General features: G+C 30.3%; 3 protein-coding genes across 3 annotated transcripts; all 3 read right to left on the bottom strand.

Moving 5' to 3' along the window:
- Positions 1 to 2,482: 2,482 nt before the first annotated feature.
- LOC108721672 (odorant receptor 24a-like) lies at positions 2,483 to 4,887 on the bottom strand. The gene is made up of 6 exons (XM_018446337.1): positions 4,634 to 4,887; positions 4,250 to 4,576; positions 3,874 to 4,114; positions 3,341 to 3,460; positions 2,979 to 3,134; positions 2,483 to 2,533 (listed from the first exon to the last, which is right to left on the bottom strand). Exons 1-6 carry the CDS (start codon positions 4,885 to 4,887, stop codon positions 2,483 to 2,485), a joined length of 1,149 nt encoding a protein of 382 aa, XP_018301839.1.
- A 1,116-nt stretch (positions 4,888 to 6,003) lies between these two features.
- On the bottom strand, positions 6,004 to 16,471 carry LOC108721821 (uncharacterized). Its single transcript, XM_018446598.1, has 11 exons — positions 16,215 to 16,471; positions 15,664 to 16,016; positions 11,020 to 11,161; positions 10,305 to 10,650; positions 9,996 to 10,068; positions 9,292 to 9,461; positions 8,089 to 8,192; positions 7,673 to 8,015; positions 6,846 to 6,965; positions 6,299 to 6,454; positions 6,004 to 6,054 (listed from the first exon to the last, which is right to left on the bottom strand). The coding sequence occupies exons 1-11, from the start codon at positions 16,469 to 16,471 to the stop codon at positions 6,004 to 6,006; spliced, it is 2,115 nt and encodes a 704-aa protein (XP_018302100.1).
- LOC108721886 (odorant receptor 49b-like) lies at positions 14,487 to 15,302 on the bottom strand. Its single transcript, XM_018446675.1, has 3 exons — positions 15,246 to 15,302; positions 14,622 to 14,777; positions 14,487 to 14,537 (listed from the first exon to the last, which is right to left on the bottom strand). Exons 1-3 carry the CDS (start codon positions 15,300 to 15,302, stop codon positions 14,487 to 14,489), a joined length of 264 nt encoding a protein of 87 aa, XP_018302177.1.
- Positions 16,472 to 18,592: the final 2,121 nt, after the last annotated feature.

Here is an 18,592-nt window from a genome sequence, read left to right as displayed (position 1 = left end):
AAAATATATTATACCGTCTTTTGAGGAGCTATGCATATTATAGTCATTAATATTTGAGCTATGATTTAGATGATATTATATTACTTTAGATTAAAAAGAATTATATTAAAGCTGTCAGACAATTAAGAAAAAATTCTATTTTTCGAATATAATAATTGAGTATCGAACTGTAGTATTACATTGTACATTAATATTATATTTTACCGACGATTTATCCACAAACTGGACAGTTTAAGAAATGTCAAACTGTAATTAAAAGTCATAGGCAGACCATCGACAAGATTTGATAATTCACTGGAACTTAAATGGTTAAATATGTATGAATATTGGAAATACTGCACAATTAACATGATCGACATAAAACTTAGCCAATAAATAGTAGAATGTGACACATCTGGCCATATGCCAAGAAATTGAAGGGCAATTTTCACTGCCGGACTGACAGTACTCATGATCTTCCGTCTAGAGTTTTTGAAACGTAAGAAATGAAGATTAGTATAGGCACATCTAGTATACTCGTTTGCGGAGGAACTGAGAGCACATTGTCCATTTTTTTAAATTCATCCCCACACGATGCATCCCCACTCAGATGAATATGGATCAATCGCTATTATACAGTGCACAGTACGACGATAAGACGAGACAGAACTCATTATTTCTATGAACATCCTATAATTTCATTAGCAATGTAATAACGTATTCCAATTGTGAACATATTATACTGCTAAAGATGAAAAAACAGTTTTCTAAGAGATAGTTTTCGTTTTTTTTTGCTAACTTGTTTCTTGGCAACATAATAATATCAACAAAAAACAAATGTCTATGTTCCTACCAATCATGAAAATCATTAAAAGTATCATGATAGTATAATTGTGATTATACAAAATGTATTCTAACAGACAGAAGCGGGTTGTAATCATGTCATTCAACCTTTTAAAAAAGAAAATATATGGGTAGAACAAAAGGAACTACACGAGTGGGAGTATAATGACTGAATAATTTTTTTAATTCTGAGAACGGAATTATAAACTATATTGAAGACTTGCTTGGAGAGACAGTAAAGAGTAAAAGTTTTGAACAGCAGACGTTATAAACAGTTAATTACAGATACAAGCAACGAAATACGTTCTGCATGTAAATCGAACATGCGGTCCTCTGAGTAGAATTAAAAAACAATAACCAAAAGGATATCTAACGCAGATACATACAATTTTAAATAAGAATATAACAATGTGAGAATACACGAGGAACGAAAAATTAATTCCGGTTACGTTAATTGCCTATATACTAAACGAAGGATCATTTACCTACGAAATCAGCGAGGAAATAAATTAACGAGGCAATTAAACATTCATCATTAAAATCAAGAAACCATCTGAAATCAAACAAAAAAACATTGTCGTACGCTCGGTCGCGCATCTCGAATTTTTTCCAAGAAACAAATGAAATCATTTTGGAATCATGTTCAAATAGCATGAATACAAGAAATCAGAAATCATTTTTGTCAGTGAGTAACCCCTTGATATTAAATACACTTCAGATTGTATAATAATTTATTAATAAACAGTTAACAAGTAATATTTAATTTTATTAATAACAATGAAATTCTTAATTCATTGTCTATATTTTGTAACTTATTGGTTTATATTATTTATGTTATAATTTCAGTTGTGTTATTGATGCACGTTCTCGTTAATATCAATATATAGCATTCAAAACTGATATATAAGTTGCTAACGTCTTCATAATCTACAAAAATACAAATTAAGAAATTAATTTTTATTAATAAGTTATGTATATATATATATATATATATGAAAATCATGCGTTTCGCGGGTTTTCTTCGTGTCCAGATCCATTCTTGGAATGCCAATGTTTGGCAATACCAACGTATGCATATATATACTTAGAATAAGTAATAATATAATACTTGGAATACCAACGTATGTATATATATATATATATATATCTATAAAGAAAAATATCTTAGAAAATCTCAAAATTAATAATAAGCAAAATAAAAAACTTTTTTTTTATTGAAATGTTAACTTATCATTTGATCGACTTATTTCAATTTGTCCGCTTGCTTGTAACGCCTAAATTACATTATAATAAAGTTATTTTAAAATGTTTTTTGCACTGCCATTATATTTTTACATTTTTTATACAGAAATGGAATAGAGGCCACATATAACAAAAGTCGTTCTGCTATTTCAAATTTAACATATATATCATAATGAATTTTTTAATAACGGATAATTTAATTAAATGACTTGTTTCTATTTATTATATAAAAATGTTGACATAAATGCTTTGTTAAATCATAATTTCCATTTTTAATTTTGTTTTCCAGCAAACATAATCGATTATAATAAAACAAGTTTAACTATTTAATAATTTGGATAGTTTTTATTGTGTTATGAATATTGTTACAAATGATTATTCAACGAATAAAGTTAATTACTCGCGCAAGGTTTGAATTTCAATACATTACGTGCAATACCGACATGTACGACGCTGAAGCTTTCATGAGCTGAAAAAAAATATTCTTATGCAAAAGCAACAAATAGCATAAACACATGTTCTCCAGAATTTGAATATTATAAATAATTAATTAAACATTAAATTTATTTCTTAGACTCCAAGAATAAATAACAAAAATTATAAACAATATATATCAATTCGTTTTTGTATACACATATTTTCCAGAATCTGAATATTATAAATAATTAATTAAACATTCCTTAGACTCCAAGAATAAATAACAAAAATTATAAACAATATATAACAATATATTGTATACACAATCGTTGTATACTATACATACGTACCATTGTATGTACATAGACAACGATATAATTTCAATATTATTATATCTAACTGCAACACTCATAGTCATTTGATTTTGAGCCAATACATTTCTACATATGTAAACGTCATTAATCTCTTCTATATTTAAAACCGATTAGAATACTTACACTTGTAAAACCTTCCAAAGTCAGGTCCATGATTTTTCCAGCCGTGATCGTCAATCGTTTTTGAGATCTGACAATTATCAATAATAAGATTCGACATTCGCTAGTGGACAGATCATACCAAAGTGTTTCGTACGCCGCATCGCTGATGGACTTACTCTGAGAAAGAAGAAAGATTTGTTTTTAAAATGTTGTGTAGTAGTACAAACTGAACGCGCATGTAAGGCATATAGGAATAGCAGCTATAAAGCCTTGTCGTTAAATCGTAAAATGGAAAACTATAGTTATTTTTTAAAAAGTATAGCTATGACATGTATTATTACAAAAAAGTACTCATATCTAAAAGCCAAAGAAATCATGCTAACCTTAGTACTTAAGTATTCACCAGCAAAACAGAAAACAAAAGCTTCTAACGTAACAGCGATGTAGGGCACGATGGATTGTATTAATAATCCTGATTTCCCTTCCACATCCGTACTTAGAGACTATGTAATCATGTGTTAGATTATGTTAATTAGGAATAAATCATAATATCACGTTCGTGCTTTTAATTATTGGACCGGTATTATGCTTTATATGCAACTCTCTAAGAACATAATCCCAATGTTAAAGAGATAAAATAACGCATTATTCTGAGAGAAATGGAATTATTATTGCAAAAATATTTCAGAAGGTTCAAAAGGAGTTTGCAATGATTTAAGTTTTCTCTCTCTATACCATAATTACTTTCAACAAATCAGATATTGTAAATTTTATTATTCTCTTTTGACATTTTAAACAGCAAAATGAACGAATAAAGCAACGTAGTGGTATTTAACGAAGATTGGCACACAGCGTAGTGGACAATTTTTTTGTTTTCTAGAGACATTTTCGTTGCAGATAAAACATTCTTACTCACTATCATGATCATGATTCCTATGGAACAGATAACTATGGTGTTCCATACGAATTGTATTAATGCAACAAATGAGAAATAATTGTCGATATTCTTCGATAAGGATATAATCCTCTGATGCATCTCGATGAGCGATCTCATGGCTGACGGATGAGATTTCTGCGTGGTGGAAATTTCTCTCAATTCTTGGCACATGATATCGATCTGGCCGCTTACGTGAAGTACCTCGAAATAAGAACTAAAAGTTCGAGACGCGTTCGCGATGATTTAAAAGATGCTATTTAATTTTACCAAAGAGAGCTTGTGCGATAACCCGATAAGCATTACTTCATTGACTAATCTAATGGCTTTAAAAATTCTCATTCTTTGACTTACCAATGTTAAGATTAAGGAATTCAGCAATGCGATTACGATTGCCGTTTCCCACACATGAAAAAATAATCCCAGAACAATGAACTCAAATATCGGTGAGTCGGTGGCATCAAACGGAAATTGTATCTGAATCGGAAATTCCCGAAAGTCCGTGGAAACCGTGCGGTGACTCATGTAATTGCCGATGAAATAAAAAACAACAGACAAACTGTTAAGGGTTAGCATGACGTTAGAACACCGATGCGCCAGATTGGCCTTGTTCATCATCATGCATGTATGAGTGGAGCAATTATTCCAGTCGTCGTTCATCGCACTCAAAATATCAGAAAATATTCTGCAACCGATTACTCAGTAATGTCTAAAAATCACGACCAATAATCGCGAATCTTACCGACGATTATGCCAAAGGCTTAATAGCTTCAGAAACGTCAGAGTGTAATCTAGAGTGATGCTCAAGCCATCCATTAACTTAGAAAAATCGTTTGTGCCCAATTTTGCGAAAAAGTATGAATACTGAAAGTATTGCATGACGACGAGAGTAGTCATGTAAAAGAACCAAAGAAACGTTCTACACGAAAAACCAGGCCACATGCCGATCAAACAAAGGCCAAGTTTCAGCAAGGGGCTTACAGTGCTTGTTAACATAACGGTCCGTAGATTCACATTGAAACGTCGACCGAACCGTTCGCGTCGTCTTGTTCTAGTGAAATGGATCTCGATTGTCGGGGGAGGAGCGTTACCACAAGAAAAATATGGGAAAGAGGTCTTTAAACTCTTGTGCATTCTCCATCCCCTTGTACACAGTTAGCAATTTCACAGAGAGCTAAATTACCCCGTAGAAGAATACAGGGTAGTGTGAGCATCGATCAATTGCAATTATGTATCTTGCAATACGACGATACAGCCATGAAATAATAAACTAAATTACAATGACAGGCGATTACAGGTTTTTTTTCGCAATCAGAAAAAGGTACACATGGAAAATATCATTGTCGACTCAGTCGACTAAATGAACTAAACACAATGGTATAAAAAAATAATAGATAATTTCCTTTAAAACCGCAATTATGACTCTCTGGTATAAATAAAAAAGTATGGCTATGAGAAAAAAAATTACACATTATAAGTAGCAGATCTAAAAATTAAATTTTAAAAAACAACCGATTGATAATGACATACAGCACAATAATCAGTCGCATTAGCAAGAATATTAATTTGTTGAATATTAGCCTGTGTGTGCAATTTGAAGAAAAAAATTTTTTTTTCTACGCAGAAAGATCAGATGATGAAAAAACCGAAATTATAACTTTTAATTTAAAGTTTATAAGCAAAGTAAATTGTAATATAATGGCTATGAACACTGTGTGGCTACTATTCTGTTTAAATATTACATTATTATTGAATCATCTTTACTGTCTTTAAACAAAATTTACAATAATTTATGCTTGATGAAGAATAACTGGAAGCAAACGTTGCCATTCAAAACACATTACATATTTTCAATAGAATCTTTTGCGGCCGAATGTATAGCAAAAAATTTATATTTTCTATCTTATAAGTCAAATCTTAAAAAGATTAACATAAAGATTCTACTAAGTTTACATAAATAAAATTAAACAATGATTGCTGAAAATAAAAGAAAATCTGATTGTTTATAATAATTACCTTTCTCTATTAATCTTTCTACAAATATACATACATCACTTCATTTGATGATTTGACGATATATATCCGTATAATCAACATAAATTAATTCAACTTTCAATACATTGCATATAAAACTGAAATATACGAAGCTGAAGCTTTCATAACCTGAAAGAATATCACGCAAAAAAGAATATTAACAGGAATGATTATTCGAAGTCCAAAGACAATCAACATAATCCACATATTAAATTTTTTAAACATTGTTGTACGACATCGGCACTTGTTCGGCAATAATAACCATAATAACAAATAATTAAGAAAAATATATTAGCATATTATTATAAATAATATAAATAATAACTTATCATTAGAAAAAATTCGATATGAAGTTTAAAGCAAAAAAACTTACATTAGTAAAACCTTCCAATGTCAGGTCCATGACTTTTCCAGCAGTAATTGTCAATCGTTTTTGAGATCGGAGAATCACAAATAACAAAATTCGACATTCGCTAGTAGATAATTCATACCAAACCGTCTCATACGCTGCATCGCCAATAGCCTTGCTCTAAAAAATAGTAAAAAATTATTTGATATATGAAACTATAGCACACGATACATAAGGACAAAGCTCTCTATTTAGATAAAAGTGATTATGTAAAATATACAAGCCAGTATTTTCACAATTCATTCTTATTTTTAAGATGCTATTATGGCTCCGTGATTGATTTACATTTTAAAATTATACTTAAGACGGTTTTAAATATAAAAACGGACTACTGGTTATAATGTCATTTATTAGTCATTTTAGAATTAAATTATCAAAATTATAAGGTTTTTATATACATATATGTATATATACATACATGTATACCTAATTACATATATGTATAATATGTTATATGTATATTCCAATTCAACAGAAGAAATATTGATAAAAACAAAAGCTGCATGCCTACCTTAGTGCTTAAATACTCGCCGGCGAAACAAAAAACAAAAGCTTCTATTGTCACTGCAAAATATGGAATAATAAATTGTACCAATATTCCGAATTTACTCGTCATGTTCATATCTAAAGACTGAAATGTTAAATAATATTTGCAGATAGTATAAAATAATATTAGAATTGGATAAATATCTGCATAAAAATATGTTTTTCAAGTTATTATTTGATTATTATTATTATTATTACCAAATAAAGATAATAATATTGCATTTGTCTTAAAATTGCATTGTGAATTAAATATTGAATAAACTGACTTTCTTAGATGCTATAAAAAAAGTATTTTTAATAAATATAATTAACACGATTTTAATTAAGTACATTTTCAGAATATATTTCTTTTTTTTAGGTAATCTTGGATGACGGACAGTTTGGTTCTACAGTAGTTGAAGCAATCTTACTCACTATCACGACCATGAATCCTATGGCGCAAATAACAAAAGTATTCCATACGAACTGCAGTAGAGCAACAAATGAAAAGAAGCTTTCAATATTTTTCGACAATGATATGATCTTCTGGTGTCTTACGATGAGCGATTTAGTGGATACCGAGCTAGATTTGATCATGGAAGGAATCGCTTTTAACTCTTGACACATGATATCGATTTGTCCGCTTACGTGAAGTACCTCGAATAAAAACTAGGATTTCAGACAAGATACAACAAATCCAATAGAAACTTTAATTTAAAAAAATTTGAGCTAGAGTACATTTTAAATGGCATTACGTTAATCTTATCGGATACAAATTTAGCTAAAAGATTTCCAACTGTTTTTTTAACTTACCAACGTTAAAATCAAAGCATTTAACATAGCTATTATGATCGCCGTTTCTAACACATGGAAAAACAGTCCCACGCCGACGAGCTCGTAAATGGGCGTTTTATAAACCTCGAACGGAAATTGTACCTGTATCGGAAACCTGCGAAGCTGTCCGTTCTTAGAACGTGTGTATCCACGTACGTGGCTCTCGATAAAATATAGAAAAGTGGCAAGAGCGTTAACAGATATCATGGCATTGGAACAACGGTGCGCCAAATTAGCCTTGTCCATCATCACGCATTCACGCAAATTAGTCTCGCTATCCTTCCAATCGTCATCCATCGCAATCAAAATATCCGCGAATATCCTACGACCGATCACTGATCAGTGTCTTTCAAATCATTTAGAAACGATCACTGTCGAGCGATCGCTAGTCTTACCGACGATTAAACCAGAAGCTGATCAACTTCAATATTGTCAGGGTGTAATCCAAAGTGAGGCCCAAACCGTCCATTAGCTTAGTCAGATTGTTGAAATCGAGATGCTCGTAGACGTAGGAATACTGAAAGTATTGCATCACTACGAGAGTTGTCATATAAAAGAGCCAACAAAGCGTCCCGTATGAGGCACCAGGCCATATACCGATCAAACCAAGACCCATCTTCAACAACGGGCTGACGGTACTTCTCAACATAATAGTATGTAACGTCACATTGAACCATCGCTCCGGAAAATCGCACGCGTCATCCCCTTCCAACTGAGCTGAATAACGACTGTACGAGAAGTGATATCGCGAAGAAAACACGACAATCGACTGCCTCGGTCTAGCTCCGCGTTGTATTCCCCTCCACAATGTCACAAGGGAGGTAGAGCAATTTTACAGGGTGGAAACTACTATGTTTATAGTAGTCGAGCAACGATCAACCGTAATTACGCATTTCGCAGTATAAATTGAGCGATAAAGCAAGCTAAATTACGATAATAAATCAACGATTGTGTGATGAACGTTTCAGCGTGCAAAAAAAAGATAAGAACGATCATTTGCGTAGATACACGTGTATCTTTACGCAAATAACCGTTTTTAAAAATGCAAGCGCATGTTGTTGATACACCGTTGTTGATAATTTCTCTACAAAAAGCGTTGAAAAAAGACCTTATGTTCCTAATAGATCTAAAAATTTAATATTTCTAAGGTATAAGACATAAGAATTACACAATGTACAGCATATTGTCACCAAGTGATAGAATATTTATAGATATTTACGTCTACAAAGAAAAAAGGAGATATCGCAGATAAAAAGATTAAACGTAGACTGCATAGAAGAGACATAAGGAGATATATTTTTTATATTATATGCAAATTAACTCCTAATATTATTATTTAAATATATATACATATATATATATGTTATACAATCCATTTTCGTCGTCTGTAACAAGTGTCTGTTGAAAAAGTTCATAACAAGTTATTTATCACCAGCATGGAGCGTTTATTAAAACTGTGGACTAATGGTACTTTTCCCGATTTAGTACATAGCATGCAATACAGACATGTACGAAACAGAAGCTTTCATCACCTAAAAATAGTTTGGTTTAAAAGACACGAAAAATGAAGAAATGCGTCTACATCGCAGATATCTTACGCTCATAAATCCTTCTAAAGTCAGATCAAAAATTTTCCCTGCAGTGATTGTCAGTCGCTTTTGGGATCTCACCATTATTAACAACAAAATCCGACTATCGGACGGTATCATGTTGTACCAAAGTGACTCATATATTGCATCGCTAATTGATTTACTCTGAAAAGCGTAACCTGAGTTCAAAACGCATAAATATAAGTGTTTAGATTGTTTAAAAATAATTTATTACTCAATATTATGTAGCTGTCAAGATTATAACTGTGTTTCTATTTTTTACATAATTTAATTAATTAATTATTATTTACGGTTTTAGAACAAATAAGAAAAAATACATAATCACATATTTTTTACTTGTAAGAAACATTTCTTTACTCACCTTGGAGCTTAAGAATTCCCCTGCGTAGCAGAATACGAAAACTTCTAATGTTTTTACGGTATAAAGAAATATCGACTTTATTAAAACCATTACGCCTTTATTACTAGTGAGAGCCTGCGAAAGAAAGCAAAATCATCAGAATCAGTCAGAAGGTTGAAGCAATTGACATTTCTTACAAGTATGATCATGAAACCGCAGAAGCAGATGATTAAAGTATTCCACAGGAGTTGCAGCAGCGCAATGAACGAAAATAGAGTTTCGATATCATTCGACAAAGTAATAATCTTTCGGTGTCTGTGAATGAGATCACGAAGTACGGTTAAAGATGTACCAAGTTTGTCGTTGCTATGTACGTTCATTATGGCTTGCCGCATGATGTCAACCTGACCACCTACATGAAGTATCTGTAAATATAAAACATTATCTAAACTAATTAAAAAATTGATTCACAGTCTGTAGAAATGGTAATTGTATTTGTATATTCACATATGAATTTTATAAGCCAAGCTCGCTTTGACCGAAAATGGCTTTCTTCTTATTTTTAATAAAAAATTTTTTATCGACACAATTACAGAATATTTTTGCTTCTAAAATTGCAAAGAGGGATTTTAAAGTTTGAAATGAATAGTTATGTACTTACCAATGTAGCAAGTAACGCATTTATCATACCAACTACAGGGGCTATCAACATTAGAAAAAAAATTTGCCCAAAAAGAATGCATTCAAAAACCGGTGATTCTGAGACCACAAAAGAGAATTGCATTTTTACTGGGAATTCTCGTGTTGAAGCTTCGTTGTCAGCATTTATCGTGCGAAACATGTAAGTACCGATGGATAAGGAAAAGCCAGTCAGAAAGTGGAGGCCGATTAGCACGATAGAATAACGATTTGACTGATCCGCGATTGTCATCATGGTGGAATAAGAATCGCTGACAACGCGATCATTCCAGTCTCTATTCACTGCTGCCACGATATTATAGAATGTCCTGCAGACAGCGCATTATCTTATCGAATAACTGCACACGTTAATTACGAAAAAAAAGTTTCAAATGCTAAAAGAACATTTAAATATGTAATTCTGTTTATAGAAAATATTTATATTAAGTGTTAACTTCATTAATTATATGCTAAAATTGTACGCAGTTATATGCCTCGAAAAATTCCTAGACAACAAATATCTCCAAAATTTAAGTAAAAATTATATTAAAATGCTCTCTCTCTTTTTATTACATCAATATTATATAATAAAAAAACCATTTTCATTTTTTCTTTCATTCTCTCTCTCTTTCAGCATTTATAATAATCATCTTCGATGTTATTTCTGTTAAATCGAATGTTAAAACAGAGAGTCTTACCTCCGGTTCCATCGCAAAAAAAATAATTTAAGAAAGGCGGACGTATTCGCCAGGGCGAGACCCAGACAATCCGTTAAAATTGAAAGATTGCTAGTGTCAAAATGCGTAACAATATATGAATATTGAAAATATTGATATAACCCTAACATTGTCATATACATAGACCAATAGAGATTTGGATAAGCCGAATCCGGCCACATGCCGATTAAACGAAGACCGATCTCGACCAAACGGCTAATAGTGCTTGTACGTTTCATCGTTTTTTCAGAAGTACTAAATGGTAAAAACATACAGTCACGTCATAAGTAAAAATAGCACACACAGACGTTGTATGCTTCGCGTGATGACGGCAAAAGTATAATACTGAATAACCATAGCAAAGACGATGAAGCACAAGCAGCAACGATCAATTGTAATTGTACCTCATCGCATTAATTCCTGGAAGCTTGAGAGTATTAAATGCGAAAACGATGACAATGCCCGCTTCCCCTTCTGAGGTAGCGAACAATTTAATAGTTGCATGATAGCACATAATTATTTTAAAAATGAATTTCTAGCTTCTAAATGTCGATTTCAGCTGTATCCGATAAAAAAAGATTATAAAAACGTCAATGTTTGCAGAACATAAATGTAAGATAAAAGAGAAAAACAGAGAACTTATTATAATAAAATATCTGATATCTGAGAAGCGATTAATATTGCTATTATTTTTTGCCCTGTATTCGCTAACATTTTGTTTCATTTCGCAGAACATTTTTTTTTACAGTCAGAGTGCTGTCAGAATGATGGCGATACAGAAGTTAAACAAGAAAAGTGAGTTTACCAGCATGCAATGTAAAAACGTAAGCAATTGTAAACGATGCAAATTATAACATTTAGTTATAAATATATAGCATTTAATACAAAAAAAGAAGGAAACAACAGAGATTAGGTAATAAAAACACAAAACCTTGTTTTTAAACAAAAATTTTCTAAAGATGTACACATGAAAGAAAATCTTATTATATTGTTGTTAAAATGTATGTTTGTATGCGGCTCTTTTTTTGCTAACTGCCTAACAATTTTTTATAATTATAAATTAAAAATTTATATACACACATATATGTATATAGAAAGAGAGAGAGAGAGAGAGAGAGAGAGAGAGAGAGAGAGAAAGAGAGTAAAAGTAAATCATCAATAAGACATAATTATTCAATGCATTTATTAAGAATAATTTATACTCAAATGCCTCCAAATTTAAAAACATATGCAATCAACAATAGTGACGACTCACTTGATAAAACTATTTGGGCTGAGAAATTCCAATTGTTAAAAATTTCTATGATTTTAATCGCATTTAACGTCGATTCGACGTCGAATCGATCCATTGATTCGATGTCGAATCCATTATCATGTCGCATTGAGAATATAAAGATAGAAATAGAATTATCAAAAACTAAGAAACCAACCAACATTACTCACAACTAAAATCACAAAACCAATGCGACACATTACCAACATATTCTACAGAACTTGTATCAGTGCCAATGGGTATACAGACCTTCTACATTTTTTAATAAAGTAATAAGTTTTTGAAACCTTTGATAATAAGTAGAAATGTGCAGAGATTGTATTTTTTTTTAACTTTAAATAATAATAAGTCTTGTTGCATAATATTAATGTGACCGCTCACATAAAGTATTTATATAAATTATATACAGTAACATATTTAATTATTTAAAATAATATTTTATCTTAGTATTAATTCAACCTGACCGTATCCTATTTATATTAATTATTATTTTTTAATGGGTTAATTATTAATTGAGTTACCGATAAATAAACATTCAAATTTTACAATTTCTTCGAATCACATTATACACCGAAAAAAAATTACAAAATTTGAATAAATATTTGTTTAGATAGTACCAATGGGACCATTTGCTTACAGAAAATTAATATTTATTCCATTTAAAAAAAATGATACCTACTTAAAGAATTTTTTCAGTGTATATTTACAAATGCAACAAGTAATACACTTCAAACTAACCAAAGAAGCTATCAGTAAATCATAAAGAAATTGTCCAATTAAAAAACATTCAAAAATCGATGATTTATTCATTGACTGAAGTAAATGCTCGTCAATTGACAAAAAAAAGCAATGAAGGCATACATACTGAACGTTATATTAGCAAAACAGCGCAACAGATGCTACCACGCGCTCATCACTGTAGACTTTTATACGAATCATTAATAACATTGAAATTATGTAATGTTAAAGTACAATTATATTGACATTAGATATAGATACATTTTTCCTTTATCATTTTCATAAAAGAACGCATCTTACCGACAATTCTACATCAGAACAAGGAGCTTGAGAAAAGCGAGGCTGTATCCCACAGGAAGACGAAGACAGTCTGTGACCAAAGATTATTAAAATCAAAATGTGCAAATATGTATGCGTATTGATAATATTACACTATTGCACTGTTGTCAGCTGAATCAATAAAGATTTGGATAAGTCGGCCACATACCGATAAAACGGAGATCAATCTCGATTGAGTGACTGAGTTTTATCATTTTCTTAAAAATAATGTATAAAACGTCACAACACGCATAAAAAAACACAATTAAATGTCGTATGCTTTGCGTGATGATGGCAAAGTATAATGCCAAATAATAACCATAGCATAGACGATGAAGCGCAGATCGTAACGATCAATTGTAATTGCATTCATCGCATTAATTCTTGAAAGGTCACAAAATATTGAAAACAAAAACAATGATGATATCCTTTTTCCTTCTAAGACAGAACAATTCAGAAATTGTATGATGTATATAACTGCTTTAAAAATGAATTTCTGGCTCGGCTAAAAAAATTTTTTATTTCAGCTATATCCAACAGAAAAAGAATTGAAAGAAGAAATGAAAACGTATGTTAATCTTTGCGAGACTTTTAAATATAAGGAGAAAGAAAAAAATAGAGAATTTTTATACTAAAATATCTGGCATGTAGTAAAATATCTGGCATATTTGAGAAGTGACTGATTTTACTATCATATTCACCTTTTACTTATATTTAATTATAAATGTACAGCATTTTAATATAAAGAAAAAGCGAAACAGAGATTGGGTAATTAAAATAAAATCTTATTTTTATAAAGCAAAAATTTTCTAAACATATATTTAATAATCATAGAAAACAAATGTTACGTATATCATTGTTAAAATACATATTTGCAGGTTCTTTCTTCTCCAAATACGTAATGGTTTTTATAACTTTAAGTAAGAAATCATTTCATATATATCCAATTAATTGTCATTAATAAAGCATAACTTTATGAAATCGAAAAATATAATTATTACTAAATGATTTTATATGATTGGTAATTTGTGCAATCTTATTCAATCAACAATAATGACGACTAACTATTAATGAAACTATTCAGACTGAGATATTCTAACTGTCTAACACCTTTTTGACTTTAGTACATCGCATTTAATACTGATATATAGGAGACAGAAGCTTTTACAATCTAAAAAAAAGATTATTCAAAATTGATAAAATTATATAAGAAATTACATTAAATAAAAACTTCATTTATAGTATACTGTCTTACACTTGTGAATCCTTCTAAAGTCAAATCCATAAATCTTCCTGCAGTGATTGTCAATCGCTTCTGACATCTTAATATCATAAACAGTATAATGCGACTGTCGCTTGGCGGCATATTATACCAAAGTGCCTCGTACGCTGAGTTGCTAATCGACTTGCTCTGGAAACAGGATGAAATTTAAAATGTTCAAAGTAACGATTAAAATGTTTAAAATGTTCCAAGTAATAATAAACTTAAAAATATAAACTTAAATTATAACTTAAATATAAACTTAAAATTTTGTTGATGTAAATTTCCATATTCCAATATCTTTTAATAGTAAAAATAGTTTTAAAACAAAATACATAATATATAGTCACACAATTAACGTTCGATGCAACATAAACAAAAAAATTTATAATGTATGCCTAAAATATTTAAAAAATAGCAAATATATTTTTACACACTTTGGCACTTAAAAATTCTCCTGCAAAGCAATATACAAAAACCTCTAGCATTATCGCAAAGTAATAGCTCACTGATTTAATCAAATTTCTTGTATCTTCGCCGCTACTAACGACCTGCAATAAGATATGAAAGAAATGTTATTATCTGAAATGAAACGTGAAGAAATGATCGACTACTCACAATTATAATCACAAAGCCAGTGCAACACATAACCAACGTATTCCATAAAACTTGCATCAGCGCAATGTAGGTATACAAATTTTCAATATTTTCTGATAAAGTAATAATCTTTTGATGCTTGCAAATGAGACTTTTGATAACAGGTAGGAATGTACTGCGATCATATTTTTTGTTAGAAATTTCAAATAAGTCTTGTTGCATAATATCGATCTGACCGCTCACATGAAGTATCTATAAATATTATATAGATAAATCTATAAGAGTTACCGAATAAATATATCCATACAAGTTATATAAAATAATCTAATTATCCAAAGTAATACATAGTGATACATAGCCAATATTAATATGAACTAATCGCATCGGATAACAGACCTATCATACAAATATTTTAATTTCTTCGAATCGCATTATATACTTACCAATGCAACAAGTAATGCGTTTATCAAATTAACCACAGAAGCTATCAACAAATCATAAAGAAATTGTCCAATTAAGAAACATTCAAAAATTGGTGATTTGCTAACGTCGAAAGGAAATTCCATTTTTATAGGAAGTTCTCGAGAACTATTGCCGAACTGATCATTCATCGACTGAAGCAAATGCTCGCCAATTGACAGAAAGAAAGCAGAGAAGGCATAAATACTGAACGATACATTAGCAAAACGGCGCGACAGATCTGCCATGCTCACCATCGTGGATTTATACGAATCATTAATAACACACTCACTCCAATCTTCATCTATCGCCTTCACAATATAATAAAATATCCTGCAGGACATATTCCTTCTTATGTAATATAATCACAAAAAATTATTTATGTCTGATTTTATTTAAGGTGCAATATACCAAATATAATAATATATTTTTCACTCACATATTCACCTTATTAAGATTAAGTCAACATAATTTTATTAGCATTAGATATAGATACATTCTGTATCAGTTTCACAAAAGGATATATCTTACCGACGATTCCACCATAGAACAAGGAGCTTGAGAAAGGCGAGACTGTATCCTAGAGTAAGACTAAGACAGTCCATGAGAAGCCAAAGATCGTTCAAGTCAAAGTGTACAAATATGTACGTATATTGATAATATTGCACTATTGCTACTGTTGTCATATAACTAAACCAATAAAGATTCGGATAAGCCGAATCCGGCCACATGCCGATGAAACGGAGGCCGATCTCAACTGAAAGACTAATAGTATTTCCACTTTTCATTGTTCTTTGTTAACCTAAATACATTAAAAAATCAACGAACGCGGACATCAGTGCATGAAAAACTCTTGCATATTATCCAATGTGCTTCACGTAATGGTTAAACCACTAAATAATCGCAGTTGAAAGACCGTAAAGCACAAGATACTATGAATCAATTGTAATTATATTTTGAACCTTCTCATCGCATTAAATAATGCAAGCTTACAGCTGTACCGATTAGACAAAAAATATGATAATGTCCACTTCTTCTGAATTAGTGAACACTTTAGTATAGTGCACAATAGCAGGTAATTGCTTTGAAACTGCATTTCTGTCTCGAGGGGCAGTTTCATGTTGTTCATCTATATCCATCAAAAAAATATGCGCAAAGACTTGACGTCTATCGGACACGAAAGATGAAAAACAACAGTTTATTATAGCTATTAAATGTGATCATAGTATACCGATCTCACTAATTCCGTTTTTCCCCTCGTGTATTTCGTTTCTATTTCAAGTAAAACAAAGACCTCTAAAAGTTACGACAGTGGAGAAAATAACAAACTTTATCGACGTATTCTTCTGTATTAAAAGGCTCGAGAAAAGGTTATGATGTAGAAATGTAAGTTATTTTGACTATACAAACTGCACCGCTTTCATTCACTAATTTTCAAAAAGATATGATTGATATCTTTTGATTGAGATATATTTGAATCTCCACAAGCGAAAAAGGATTGATACCAAAGTTTTTTGATAGATTGTTTCACAACATCGATAAGAAGTTAGAAGACACAAGTATTATATCCAATTTGTTAAAGAAATAAAAGAGAACAGTAGCAAAAAACTCTGTTAAAATATGCAAAACAAAAGCGTTATAATATACAAATACGTGTATGTCACAGTATGCGCAAAAGTTTTATATTTCCGATAAATAAAATTAGATGTATGGAAGATTATTACAAAAGTAAAGTATAACAGTGTATATACATATATATTGTTTTAATAATTATTATATATTTATATTAATAAAAAAAGAAACATATATAAATCGAGAAATCAATGAGTGTTACAGCTAGAATTTGGAAAAAATTTATAAACATATAATATTATAAAAATAGATAAACTTTTGATAGTATTATAAAGTACATTATTGTACCCCTTCTCTTTTTAAGCCTGAAATATTTAGTAACAATATATTAAAACAAAAAATTGATACAAAAGAATTTACATTTCACAGAAATGTTTAAAATAGATTATATAGTTATCATAGAAAAATAATTATTCACTGAATTTATAAAGGATAACTTATATTGAAGTAATCTTACATTTTCTCTTGTAACTTATATAATATTGCTTGGCCAAGAATAACAATTGCTTGATAAAATTATTACAGCTAAGGCAACATTGAATATACATAGTAACTGACAGACGTCATTTTGAACTTAATACATCGCATTTAATATAGATACATAAGTATAAAAAGCACACTTAAACATCGTATGCTTTGCGTGATGATGGCAAAGTATAATACCGAATAATAACCATAGCATAGACGATGAAGCGCAGATCGTAATGATCAATTGTAATTGCACTCATCGCATTAATTCTTGAAAGTTCACAGGTATTGAAAGCAAAGACAATGATGATGTTCTTTTTCTTTCTGAAACAACAATTCAGAAGTTGTATGATGTATATAATTGGTTTAAAAATGTATTTCTAACTTGGCTAAAAAAATTTTATATTTCTCAGTTATATCCAACAGAAAAAGAATTGAAAGAAGAAATGAAAACGTACGTTAATCTTTGCGAGACTTTTAAATGTAAGGGGAAAGAGGAAAATAGAGAATTTATTATACTAAAATATCTGACATATCTGAGAATCTCTACTCGACTAATCTCGGCTAATTTTACTATCATTTTTACCTTTTACTTATATACTATATTAGTTCATGTTTTGTTCCGCTTATGATTTCTTCTATAGCTAAAGGTGATTCCGATAATAACGGTAAAATAACAAGACAAGAAAGATGAAATTGCCAACGTGCGATGTATAAATATAAGTAGTTCTTAAAAACGTAAATTGTATTTAATTATAAATATACAGTATTTTAATATATAGAAAAGAAGAAATTGGGTAATTAAAATA

Source organism: Mycetomoellerius zeteki, unplaced genomic scaffold (assembly GCF_001594055.1).
Source record: "Mycetomoellerius zeteki isolate Tzet28-1 unplaced genomic scaffold, Tzet1.0 scaffold105, whole genome shotgun sequence".
Taxonomy (NCBI): Eukaryota; Metazoa; Arthropoda; class Insecta; order Hymenoptera; family Formicidae; genus Mycetomoellerius; species Mycetomoellerius zeteki.
The sequence above is the reverse complement of the archived record's forward strand: the minus strand, read 5'-3'. Positions and strand labels throughout refer to the sequence as shown.

Bases quoted from the DNA above. Each gene is read 5' to 3' on its own strand.
- LOC108721821 (XM_018446598.1), bottom strand. From the start codon at position 16,471: ATGAAAAGTGGAAATACTATTAGTCTTTCAGTTGAGATCGGCCTCCGT. The intron at 11,162-15,663 runs GTATATAATGCG...TGACAATGTTAG, and splicing joins ATTACTTGTTGCATTGGTAA to GGTTATATCAATATTTTCAA. The intron at 6,455-6,845 runs GTAGGCATGCAG...ACTATTTTTTAG, and splicing joins GCGAGTATTTAAGCACTAAG to AGCAAGGCTATTGGCGATGC.
- LOC108721672 (XM_018446337.1), bottom strand. From the start codon at position 4,887: ATGTTAACAAGCACTGTAAGCCCCTTGCTGAAACTTGGCCTTTGTTTG. The intron at 4,577-4,633 runs GTAAGATTCGCG...AATCGGTTGCAG, and splicing joins AGCCTTTGGCATAATCGTCG to AATATTTTCTGATATTTTGA. The intron at 3,135-3,340 runs GTTAGCATGATT...CTTCTTTCTCAG, and splicing joins GTGAATACTTAAGTACTAAG to AGTAAGTCCATCAGCGATGC.
- LOC108721886 (XM_018446675.1), bottom strand. From the start codon at position 15,302: ATGCAAGTTTTATGGAATACGTTGGTTATGTGTTGCACTGGCTTTGTG. The intron at 14,778-15,245 runs GTGAGTAGTCGA...TCCTGTTTCCAG, and splicing joins CTGGCTTTGTGATTATAATT to AGCAAGTCGATTAGCAACTC. The intron at 14,538-14,621 runs GTAAGACAGTAT...TCTTTTTTTTAG, and splicing joins CTTTAGAAGGATTCACAAGT to ATTGTAAAAGCTTCTGTCTC.